Source organism: Myotis davidii, unplaced genomic scaffold (assembly GCF_000327345.1).
Source record: "Myotis davidii unplaced genomic scaffold, ASM32734v1 scaffold473, whole genome shotgun sequence".
In the NCBI taxonomy this organism is placed as follows: Eukaryota; Metazoa; Chordata; class Mammalia; order Chiroptera; family Vespertilionidae; genus Myotis; species Myotis davidii.
The window spans coordinates 4,157,126-4,169,577 of NW_006284843.1; the positions used below are offsets into that span (position 1 = coordinate 4,157,126).

The 12,452-nt window shown below is 41.1% G+C and overlaps 1 protein-coding gene across 3 annotated transcripts in view; it reads right to left on the reverse strand.

The window, feature by feature from the left end:
* The window catches only part of PDZPH1P, a 96,995-nt gene that overhangs the window by 48,992 nt on the left and 35,551 nt on the right, over positions 1–12,452 (reverse strand). For all 3 annotated transcript variants that reach the window (XR_001512423.1, XM_006755139.2, XM_015558270.1), the window contains 2 exons: positions 10,815–10,925; positions 1,825–2,003 (listed from right to left, as the gene is read on the reverse strand). Coding sequence is in view for 2 of the 3 variants with exons in the window: in XM_006755139.2 (XP_006755202.2) it covers positions 1,825–2,003; positions 10,815–10,925 (290 nt within the window). In the remaining variant the exon portion in view is untranslated. The remainder of the gene's footprint in view (positions 1–1,824; positions 2,004–10,814; positions 10,926–12,452) is intronic.

Sequence of the window (12,452 nt, forward strand, 5' to 3'; positions counted from 1 at the left end):
TGCTGTTTGACTATACTCTGCACAATGAGAAAACCTGAAGTCATTTTCAAGGTCCACCATTTCTTACTTCTTTTCAGTTGGGTCAAGTTTCTAAACTCTCTAAATCTCTGTTTTCTGGATAATGAAAAGCAAATAGGATTCCACTGAGTCTCCTACCTACCTACTCTAGGACTTCTGTGAGGATCAAATGAGATGAGGCATGTGAAAACGCTTCACAGACATTTGGTGAAAGTGTAAAATGTTTCCACCTGTGTTCCAGGGCTGAAGAAACTGCAAGGGGGCTAGTCATCACTAGAGAGGTGAAGCCAGGCATTGCTATGTGACATCATTACCTGGAGCCCACAGCCACCATTTCCAGGCTGGACTGGGCTGTGGGCTGCATTTTATGCAATGGGGTTTTGGCAGCATTGGCTGCGGTTTGGTGGGCTGTCACTCCAGGGTGGTGATGGAACCCGTGTCCCACTTGGGGGAAGCTGAGTGTTGCTTTGTGGACACAGTGCCGTTTCTCTGTGCATGTCATGGCAGCTCCTGTATCGAGCGTCTTCCCCCTGGTGGTCAGTGCATGTCATAGCAACTGGTCGGAAGGTGGGAAGGACACTTAGCATATTAGCCTTTTATATAGATAGATTCCTTTCTTTGTTCTAGAAAGAATTAAGGTCATCCAAAATTATATATATATATATATATACATACATACGTATACACTGAGTGGCCAGATTATTATGACCACCTATATGTATGTATATATATATGTATACATATACATATATGTGTATATATACATATATGTGTATATATATATATATATAAAATTAAAAAAGCTTAAAATGAAGAAACTAGGGCAGAGGATACAGACAGAAATAATAAGACTGTGTCATAAAAAGGTAAACAACCCAAACTCATGTTTCTAACACTTGTTAAGGGTCGAAAATGTGGTTTGGAGTGCGGCCAGCGGAACGGGAGACAGGAAGCGTGGCCCTTATTGAAATGGACGGTTACCGCGCTCCCTAGGAGAGGGGGGCGCTATTTAGCTTCCGCCAAATGTCGTTAAGGAATTTTTCAGGCACATTTGGAAATTGGGATTTCTATATGAAGTCTCTGAATTTTATGTTTGCATCAGATTAAAATCATTAAACACCGTATTGCATAGGGCTAAGAAAATGTCTGCTGACAAGACACAGCCTGCAGGTTGTTCTTCAGAATTGCTCTCTAGAATTACCCGAAGTGCTTTCCCCAGACCAACAGGCCCAGGCTACATCCTTAACTGACAGAATGAGAAACATCTGGGAGGGGGACTGGCTGTGCATCATTGGAGAACATTCCCCAGATGATTCCAACCTTCGCGTATAGTGAGAAATCACTGCGCTAACGAAACCTGGGGAAGGAAACAAGGTATTTCAGGCGGCTTTCTCGGGGGATCAGCTTCCAGTCACTGCTAGCCATGACTGTAACCTGGGGAACAGTGCCAGGCACGCGGTCTAGCGGGATGTTGGCTGCGCTTTGCCTTACCCACCTTGATTTCTCTAAGGCACTAAGTATGCAGTTTGGTTCTTATTTTCTTGGCTTGATAAGGAAGTATTCACAGAGGAACTGAAAATAGGAATAAATGAGATAGAAACGTATGCCAACCTCGATTTCGGCGGCAGCAGAGAAAATAAATGACAATGCTCTGAACCTCTGAAGAAGTTTTGAAAGTCACAGAACAGAACACGGTTTCCAGAATCCTACCACCTTGCAAGACGATGCATTGGTAATGGACCGACTGCACTTCCACGGGTTTCTTCAGCTCAACCATGCCAACCCTTACACCTGCCCTCAGTTTACCTTCTTATGTCTGTAATAGTGGATGCAGCCGTCATGCTTCTGCACAAACCACCTCTTCCTCCAGCCCTTCACGAAGCCAGAGTGAGTCCTCTTATGGAAGTAGCCGCGGCAGGTGGGCCGAGGGGTATTGGGGCAGCGGCTGTTGTCAGATCCCACCACCAGAGTCAAGATGTCTGGGCCTAGGGGAATGATTTGGGAGAGTTGAGTGGCTGAATCTTCAATCAGCTGGAAGGATGGCTGCTTTTCATGGGGGGAAATGGGTGAAAAAGAAATGATCATTTTCACAAATGGAATATATGAAATAGAATCCCACAATTGGAATGAATCAGCGTTCTTTAGTAATTCACCCCCTCACGTTGATGAGGAAAATGAAAGTTGGGGAGGTAAAGCGACTTTTGTGAGTCCCCACTGCTCACAGGGGGTTGAATCAGATGTGAGACCCAGGTTTCCTGACTTCTGGTGCAGAACTGTCTCTATTCAACCATCAGCCTAGTTGGGTCTGATCATGAATCACTCAAGTCTCTTCCTTCTGACTGTGTGTAACAACGTCAAGCAAAATCTTTAATGTATTTTGATTTGCATCCTAAGAAGGAAGGTAGGCAATGTTTGGCTTTCCTATCTCACTTTTATTCAATGAACCTCCTTGACCTGAGCTAGTTAAAGGGAGGATCTAAACCACTGCTAATATACCTGTCACCAGTATTATTTCTGATCACAATCAATGACAAACCTTTGAACTTGGAAGTAGACAGAAATTCTACCAAACTTCGTGCTGAGGATTGGACCCTGAGCTTCCAGGTGCTTGTCCTCGACTTCTCAGAGTGCCTTCCTTCCAGCCTGGACCTCCTTTCCAATAGGATCAGGGTGGTGCGTAGCTTAGGGGAAATTGTCCCTGGTAATATGAGATCACTGTTTACAACTGCTTTGATGCTGCCAGTGTGGACACAGACTCACAACATACGCCCACCTCTTGATGCCTCAAGAAAATTCTCTGAATGTCATTCGGACAGACAGCAACCCTGACATGTTTTGAAGACTGCAAATGGGGTATGGCTTCATTTACAATTCCTCTGAGAGGCAGGCCGCGTCCCGGAAGGGGGACATTTGGCCTTGGCCGTGCTGACTTCATCATGATGTCTGACATTGAGATTACTGATCTGTTTAGAGCTGTTTATGGAAATGGGGGGTCAGTGAGGAGACTCCTCTTATACAAATGACAAGCTCCAACCCCGGGGATCATTCCTGGCTGAGCCATACGGGCCTGAAAATAAAGGTTTGTTCCAGAAAGGCTGACATAGTCTTAACTTTAGCAGCACGCAAAGCACTTTGGTAATTAAATAACTTTGTGTGTCAAGATAATTCTTCATTGCCATGTAAATACATTTAAATTTATTGAGCTGCCCTTAAGCTCCTGTCAAAAACACATCCAGAAAAATGAGCAGGAAAAAAAAAACAACCAAATGCCTTTGTCTTTGGACTTCAGTCCCCAAAGAGCTGCACTCCTGGACCAATGTGCCTCATCGACACACCTGCCCATTTATTCATGTGCTGCTGCAGCGGGTGGCCCTGGAGGCCATTTTCCTCTCGTGTACACAGACTGCATGTGGGGTTCTCTGATGCTGATCGGGCTAAGCTTGAGCTTCAGCCAGCCATCAACGCGACTCGGTGCACCAAAAACATCCTCTCGGGGGCAAGGATGCAAATGGTCCTGCTGCAGCCTGGTGCCATCTATAACGTTTCTCGCGTTCAGACGTAGGACATGATCCTGACGCATGGGGGGCTGTTGAGTTCCAAACAGCTGCTGGGTGATGGTGGTGCTATCCTCTGCAGATTCCATCAGGGGCCAGGGGACCGAGGCGTTCACAGAGATTTTAGACTTTAGATGTCCTCTCCAAATTAGATGATTTATGTAGTTACTGTAGTGTGTGTGTGTGTGTGTGTGTGTGTGTGTGTGTGTAAACTCAATGTAAAGCACAAACAATTCAAACCTCCTGGTTTTATTATTATTTATCTATTAATTTACTGGGACCCTAAAACATTAAAATGTCCCAGTTCGGGGCTTCTCAGGCTAAATGCAGGTGCAGATGACCTGGTGGGTCTGTTGCAGTGCATGTCCTCACTCAGGTCTGGGATGAGGCCTGGGATTTCGCGTTTGTAACACGCTCTCTGGTGGTGTCAGACCACAGCTTGAGTAGCAAGTCCCCGGGCTGCTCTCAGTTGCGGAGAGGCCCTGCTCATGAACAGAGCTTCATTACCAGCCGCCGTGCTTCTCCCTTCCCTGGACTGTGATTTAGTCTCCCCTGCATGCCTTCATTTTCAGCCCCAATATTGTGCAACCACAAAATCATTAGTTTTTCCATGGGTTACTTCTTTCTCTAGGTGTCTCTCCACCCTGGAGAAAGAACACACATAACCATTGCCTTCTATTAGACATCCCAGAAACCTTGCTTGCTGTGTGGGGGTGGGTGGGAGGAAGGATACGGGAAGATGAATGGCTTGAGGTGAAATAGTCAAAGGAACTATTCATGGGAGGAGAGTTTGAAAATCATGTCTTTAACAAATTCAGCTCTTTGGTGATGATGTCCTTAAAAAGAAAAAGTCTCTAGGAAACTCTCATGCCCTAGCACAGTGATGGCGAACCTATGACACGCGTGTCAGAGGTGACACGCGAACTCATTTTTTGGTTGATTTTTCTTTGTTAAATGGCATTTAAATATATAAAATAAATATCGAAAATATAAGCCTTTGTTTTACTATGGTTGCAAATATCAAAAAATTTCTATATGTGACACGGCACCAGAGTTAAGTTAGGGTTTTTCAAAATGCTGGCACGCCGAGCTCAGAAGGTTCGCTAGCATTGCCCTAGCACTTGGGCCTAGAATTTTGGAAGTAAGGAATTGTGGGTGATGTTATTTACAGCTACAGGAGAGAGAAAAGTGACTCCTTTTTTTAATTCACACTTGCTCCTTGCATCACTGTCTTCCCATTATGTCACCAATCTTAAACTGTGTCAGAGTCGCACCTCTGTAGTCAGACAAACTCCAGCACCCGCGGCGCAGGAGAGAGACCTGCAACACAGGCCCCTTCCCGCCCCTCAGGGCTGTTCGGTGGGCGGCACTGGGTGCAGCTGCCAAGGTCCTGCTCCATGGGCACCCCTGCCTGTTTTCAGGGAAGCCTGCGCACAGGGAGACTAGGAGCCCTCACAGACGCAAAGGGCTTCCAGGGCGATGAAGCTTTATTGTTTTCCTCTCCTTTTCTTCTTTCCAGCATTTCCCCTTGATCATTAGATCTTCCATGTGAGTCTTCAAGTAACCAGCTCTACTAAACCCAAACTAGAGCATATGAGGGACTTCATTAGGTCAAGATCCACATGGAACTATCGTCACTCAGTATCATCAGTGTGATACTGAATGCTTTCTCAAATCTGTTTTGGGTTTCCTAGAGGCAGAATTAAGGTAATTTGTACAAGTGGGTGTGATTAATAGCATTTCTGAATAGAATTATTATTCAAATACTTTTATTTTATATTATAATTGTCTGTAATATATATGTTACTATATTATCCTATGGTTATTATTGAATAGAATTATTTAATAGAATTATTGAAAAATTGACCTTATAACAGACGGTGGACCTCTTTCTAATGCAAGTCTAGGGAAATATGGTAACACCTGCACGGGAAGCTAACAAAATAGACTCCTCGTCTATGGCTGTCACCTTCTGGCCATGCCTCTGCGATGCCGGGCTGTGTACTGATGCTGAGCTGGCTGGGAAAGAGCCACCAGGGAGAGCTGATCAAAACTACAAATGTGCAGGCCACCAGGAACTCTACGTAAAAGGGTGTCTCTGGTGGGTCTCACATGCTGTTAGATACAGGATTTAATGGTTTGAGAAAAGTGACTTAATGTTTATAACTCTAAATAAACAAAGTAGCAACCAGTAATACAATAGGATTTTACCAACGTTTCAAATGCATGGGAATGAAATGGTACAGAAATATTTAGTGGCCAAAATGATATCAGTTAGACTCTTAAGAAGTCTAGGCAAACAAATACGACAGGCAAGCAGAAACATTTGGATTTTTATTTTATTTTTGATTTTTAAATAAGCTCTTAATAGATGCTTAAATATATATTTCAAGATCTGTATACATCAGATGAGTCTAACAAAAGGCTCTATCAGTTGTTTTATGATCATTGCTTTTTTCAGATAAGTTGGTGACTTTCTCTCACAGAGAGGACACCCAGAAGCTTGTCTCAAATTTTGTGTTCCAGAGACGCCCTGACCAGTTTATAGGCTTGTTAATAAAATCCAACATGTAAAGCACTACATAAAACTAACTTATTCCTATTATTTTTTCCCTTTTCTCTTCCTCTTTTTAGTTTCTTCTCACAGACCCACTGCATCTCAATAATCCAGTTTTGCCTTCCTTCACCATTACTGCCTATACATTTTAGAATGTTGGTGGAAGTGAAATTGTGTGGGTGGGTCCCTGCTCAGGAGGTGTTCATCTGTCACTCCTGAACTTGGGTGGAGACCGCCCAGCCCATCATGACACTCAGGTTGTTGCACACAGTTGTCTTTGGAATGAAGCTCCCTTTTGTTTTGTATTATTTTACTTTATTGTCTCCCTCTGTTCCTAACTTTCTTCCAACATTCTGGTCCTCACAATAGGCACTCATAGGACTGTAGGCACACTCTTTTGTGTATGTCATTTTATTTTACACAAATGATATTGTGCTAATATCTCACTCTATTACTCTCTCTCTCTCTCTCTCTCTCTCCACTCAAAACCATTTTTAAAGGATCTATCTATCCATGATGCTAAATGCTCATCTCTTTTATTGTTTCAAAGTGTGGCATAGAAATGCAAGTATGTTACGTATCCATTGGTCAACCAGACTTCCTCTAAATATTCTCTACCACACAGAACATTGCATTGAATGTAGTTCAATTCCAGTCAAGGGCACATGTCTGGGTTGTGGGCTCAATCCCCAGTAAGGGGGGTGCAGGAGGCAGCCGATCAATTGTGCTATTTCTCACTCTATTACTCTCTCTCTCTCTCTCTCTCTCTCCACTCAAAACCATTTTTAAAGGATCTATCTATCCATGATGCTAAATGCTCATCTCTTTTATTGTTTCAAAGTGTGGCATAGAAATGCAAGTATGTTACGTATCCATTGGTCAACCAGACTTCCTCTAAATATTCTCTACCACACAGAACATTGCATTGAATGTCCTTGTATTTGTCCTCTCAGCAGTTTCTTTGGGCTTAAACCCAGAACTGCAATCTAGTGCAAAAGATGGATAAGGTACTTTACTAGATGTTGCCAGATTGCTCTCTGAAATGCCTATAGCCTAACAAGAGTGCATGAGGGTTCTCATTTCTTTATATACTTACCAAAGTTTGCTATCATATCATTTATAATTTCCTCCTCTAAGCTGGTGGATCTAAAATGTCATCTTGTTAACTTGCATTTCTTTGACCACTAACAAAGTTTTTCTCCCACAATTTCTTTTATTGTCCACCTTTGTATATGGTATAAAGTATAAGGTAGCATACTTATAGTTCTGTATAAAAATGATGTACTAAAAAAAAGTTGGCCTTTCCTCATTGTTTTGTGATGATATATTTATCATAGATCAAGTTTTAATAACTATTTAGTTTGTTTTAGTGTGTTTCTAAGTTTTCTAACCCATTCTGTCCCACTTGTGTTTTTATGTGACAGTACCACTTTTTATTTATTATTATTATGGTTTTGTAATGTACCTTAATATCTTGTATAAAAGATTTCTTTGCCATTGCTTGCCCCATTCATAAATGATGTGATTATTTATAGACATGTATTCTTTTGCATATATTTGAGGATAACTTTGACAAGCTACTCAAATATGTTTAATAAAATTTAATTATTCATTTTATTAATTTGGGGAGAATTAATATCTTTACAATGTTTTTCCACCTATAAAGATAACTATACATCTCTAGGTACTTATGACTTCTTTTATGTATTTTGGTCAAGTTGTACATATTTTTTTTTTTTAACAAAGTCCTTGTAGTTTTTTTGCTATTTTTAATCATATATTCGTGCCCTTTTTTTTCCTTTTTGGTTATTACTGGTATAGGTGAACACTACTTATTTTTATAAGGAGATCTTGGTTTGGTCAATATTTCCCTAATTAGTTCTAAGCATTTAGTCTGTTGATTTTGTTATAATTATATAATCTTCAAATAATAATGGTTATATTTCTTTCCTTCTAGACAATACACCTTTATTTCTTTTTTTTGTATTATTGGATAAGTCAGGACCTTTGATATTAGATGAACAGAGGTTGCTAAAATTTGGCATTATTCTTCTCAATCTCAAAAAAATATGTCCAAAATTTTTCTATTAAATGTTTTGTTGTTGTGTACATTCTTTTATATATATATTTTTCATGGTTAGATTTTTGGTAGATTCCCTTTACCAAGTATGAAAAGAAACTTCTGTTCCTATTGTTTAGAGAATTTTAAATAAATTTGCTGAACTTTATTACATGATTTTTTATTCTATTGAGATAGTCATGTGATGTTTTTTCTTTAGTCCACTAATGCGATGAATTGTGTTAAAATATTTTCTTATGATAAGCCATCTTTACTTTAAACCTGACTTGATTATGATGTATTATGTGTAATTTGAATAAACAGCTTGGTTCAGATATCTATTTGTTCTTACACCTCATAAGTAAAATGGATATATTATTTTATTTTTATCATATATTTATCTGGTTCTGGAATCAAAGTTATAGTAATCTTATAAAACGAGCCAAGCAGCATTCTCTCTTTCCATTTTTCTGGAAAAATTCTATAGGATAGAAATTACTTGTTCTTTGAAAGTTAAATAAATTTCATCTATAAAAGTGACTGGTATTTTGGGCTTTTGTATGGTGGATGGAGTAGGATGGAAATGCATTATAGCCTGTACCAATTTTCTATCTATTCTTGCACTTACTTTGGCACCATGAATGTTTTTGGAAAATATTTTTATCTATCTAGTTTTCAGGTTTATTCTTATATAGTTCAAAGTAGTATTTAATTGTTTTTAAAACTATTTTTCTATTGTTTCTATTTTATTTTGTTTATTTGCATTTTTTCTTTTTATTATTTCTCAGTCTTAGAGATGTGCGGGAGATGGAGTCTGAGAAAGGAATAACCATCTCCCTAATCCAGCTGGGCTGAGGCGCCACCTATGTTTCCACAGTCTGTCCATAACAGGTGCTTCTGTCTGTCTGGCTTTCAGTGGCAGGGGATTGACCACTGGGGGCTAGAGGGGAGGAAAACACTAAGAAAGGGTCCCCCAGCTGTGCCCTACATGAGGCGTTCAGCCCTCTTCTGCTCTTGGCTGCAGATCCCACTCCTCCGAACATCCACAGTGACATTGTCTTCTCAAAAGCTTCTTACTGTCCTCCCTTTAGAACATCAGATCTACAATTTGCCTTTCTGCTTCTGAAGCATCTCCACTTTTGGGTGTGAGGAGTGGAGACACAGGGAGGGTGAGTGCGTCCTTGGGGAAGGGAGACCAAGGTAGGGTGGAAGCCAGAATACAGCAGCAGGGAAACCCATCCCACAAATGGCTGCCAGGAACAGCACAAGCGAGGGTGTTAGATTTAGCTCTTCTCTCAGTATCAGTGTCCGTTCGTCATCTTTTAGAAATCTGAAAACCTTCCATTCAGGTTTTAGAGATGTTCCCTTAACTGATATAGAGAGGCTGAATGGTTCAGTATTATAAAGAACACCAAACTTCTTGGGCGGAAATAAAATAAGTCCTACAAGTGTAAGTATTACTAAAATCAGGTTTTATTTAACTCAGAAAATTGGAAAAATAATCATTTGTGATGAAGAACCTAGGAACAGGTAAATCCAAAAGCAATGGATAAACTTCCCGTATTGTATGGGATGCTACCAATTCATTCGTACAGTCATTACCATATTATCTTGATTCCTCATCTGCACATGTAGGACTCACAGGTAGTTGTGCACACGTGACCTCATCATGTCCTTGGGTTCCTGGTGCACCTAGGACATAACAACTCCTTCAGAGGTAGCCAAATACTAAGCTAAATTCTTTTCTTTAAAAGGGTAGAATAGCTTATCAGGAGGCAACATTTGTTAGTGATTTTCTGCCTGAGAGAAGTCTCTGGCGTTGCTAACCCTCAGGCATAGCGGCATCATGAAAAAGGGCAGTGATATAGCTCAGCAGGTGGCACCTGCGGCCTATCTCAACTGCTCACATTTTAATATCGCTGCCTGAGAATATACCCCGGGGCGGGGAGGTATGCCTGCAGCCTTTGGGAAGCCAGGCAGAGGACACCTCACCAAAGAAGCCGGTGATGGACTAAAGCATTTGCCAGCTGCGTACTTTTAGGTCTGTGTGGAGGTAAGGATTGGTAACTTCACACCAGAGGAAGTAACTTGGTTTGCAGAGAGGAAGATGGTATCAGCCTTCCCACGGAGTTTAATGTGAGTGGATACAAGGGCGCGGGGCATGTGTTACTGTCCTCTTGGTTCCATCCGTGTCAGAATTGCTTTAAGGGCAGGCTTCAAGTGGCCCTAGGAGAATCTGTAAAAACTTTAAGTTGTAATTTCTTCATATCTCTCTCTCTCTCTCTCTCTCTCTCTCTCTCTCTCTCTCTAATTTAAACCCCGAGTCTCTTAACTCTAACAACTGATGGAAAGGAAGAAAAAAGGAAGAAAGAAAGGGAGAAAGAGACAATAGAGGGAGGGAATTTAAGGAAATATGTGGAATATGTGGAAATAAATGGAGCACATTTGGCTTACTGCCATTAGTTTCACTATTGTGGCTGGCTATTGATACCGAAGGAGCATGGGCAGAAATGTGATTTTATTCATATGAAAAAATTACGTTGCCTCTTCCACCTGTTGGAACTCCCTGGTGAAGTGCGGCTCTGTGCTTCCTCAGATTAACTGTAGACTCTGTGGCTCTACCTACCTTTCCTCGCAAGGTGCACAGCTTCTGCGTGCTCCGCACTGGTGACCTCGGTGCCATTGACAGCCAGCACCACGTCTCCGATCTGCAGCCCAGCTTCCTCAGCAGCGCGGTCTGCAAGAAGACAGACAACAAGGGTCTCACTGAGGCAGGGTCCCAAATTGAGTGCCCTGCTGTTTGTCCCCTTTTTAAAAAGCTCTTTCTCTAAAGGGCCTTTCTTTCCAACTTTAAACAATTGACTGTGTCATTAATAAGAAGGAAAAAGCTGTCCTCGCGGCCTCCCTTTCATTTCCTGGACCCGGTTTCTTTGCACATTCAGCCAGGCATCTACGTGGCCTCTTTGCAATATAATAGCAGCTGCTCAGAAACTCAATCTATTCATCCACCAGAAGGTTGAACTACGAGTTCTCATTCCTTCATTGCTGCTAGGTCTCTTTGTAACCCTGAGAAAATCACTTAACCTCAATATCTTCATCTATAAAAAGGAGGGTGGGGGCAGCGCTTCGCTGCAGGATTGTTGAGGGAACAAGTAATTGAAATACTTATGAAGTTGTGGCAAAAACAGATCTTGGAGTAGCCAGAGAAAAAAAGAAAAAAGGAAATAAAGAGCCGCTTTTGCTTTCATTGTATAGGCTCAGTTCTGAAAGGAAACCCAAAATAGCCTAAGCCTTGGGATTTAGACTTTGCAGGGTGGGGAGGACCTATCCAGAGGCTATTTATTTTATCCCCTGGTTTTGTAGTATCTGCACTTCCTGTAAAATACCTAATATTTTCTAGGGGTAAAAGAGGGCCTAATAAGCCATTCTAAGGTTAATTCATTTTTAATAAGATCTTCTGTATATTTAACCAAGATTCCTCCACCAGCAGTTTAAATCTACTTTTTCTGCTACACTTCAGTGTGAACCCATTTCCTTTTTCTCAGCTCTCAGTGCCGGATGCATGTGCGTGGTTCATGGGCGTGCAGAATATTGTGCAGAATTACCAGGCTGTCCTTCTCTAGGTTGTCATACCCTCCTCAAAGACTTTTAATCCTAAAGCATGACTTACGTGGTGAGGTAACATGACTCTGAATAATTTTAGAAATCATCACTATTTGTCTGCGTCTATTTACAATGTAGTGAGGGGAAGGTCTTTGCTGCTTGGATAAGCAACGGCCAATCAATGTGGAAAGGTAAGCAAAGAATAACATTTAATATATCCATTCATTTACATAATGCCACCCTTGTAATGAATTGAAGTATTATGATATGGTTGATCATTGAAATGAATTCCTCTATAGTTTTAAAGGACTCAGAGGACTTGTTATGTCAATGCATTCTAAATCAAATTCTAAAATGATAATATAGATCCAAAATGACTTTTTAAAAAAATCAATTTTTGTGTTCCCTATGGCACCAAATATTAAGTCCTATATGGTGGTTGTCCATAAAACACATATTGAATGAATGAATGGCCCAAAAGTATGCCTGCAAGGGGTTTAGGATTCCCCTGGGGATGAAAAGATATGCACAATGAAAAAGAAAAGTAATTTGCAACACAGTGAGTGGTAAGTGTAAAGTAAGTAGCGAAGACAGTAGGTACTGTGAAGCCTCCGAAAAGGGATTCTCATTCCCATTTGAAGTGGTTAAGAAATGCTTTCCA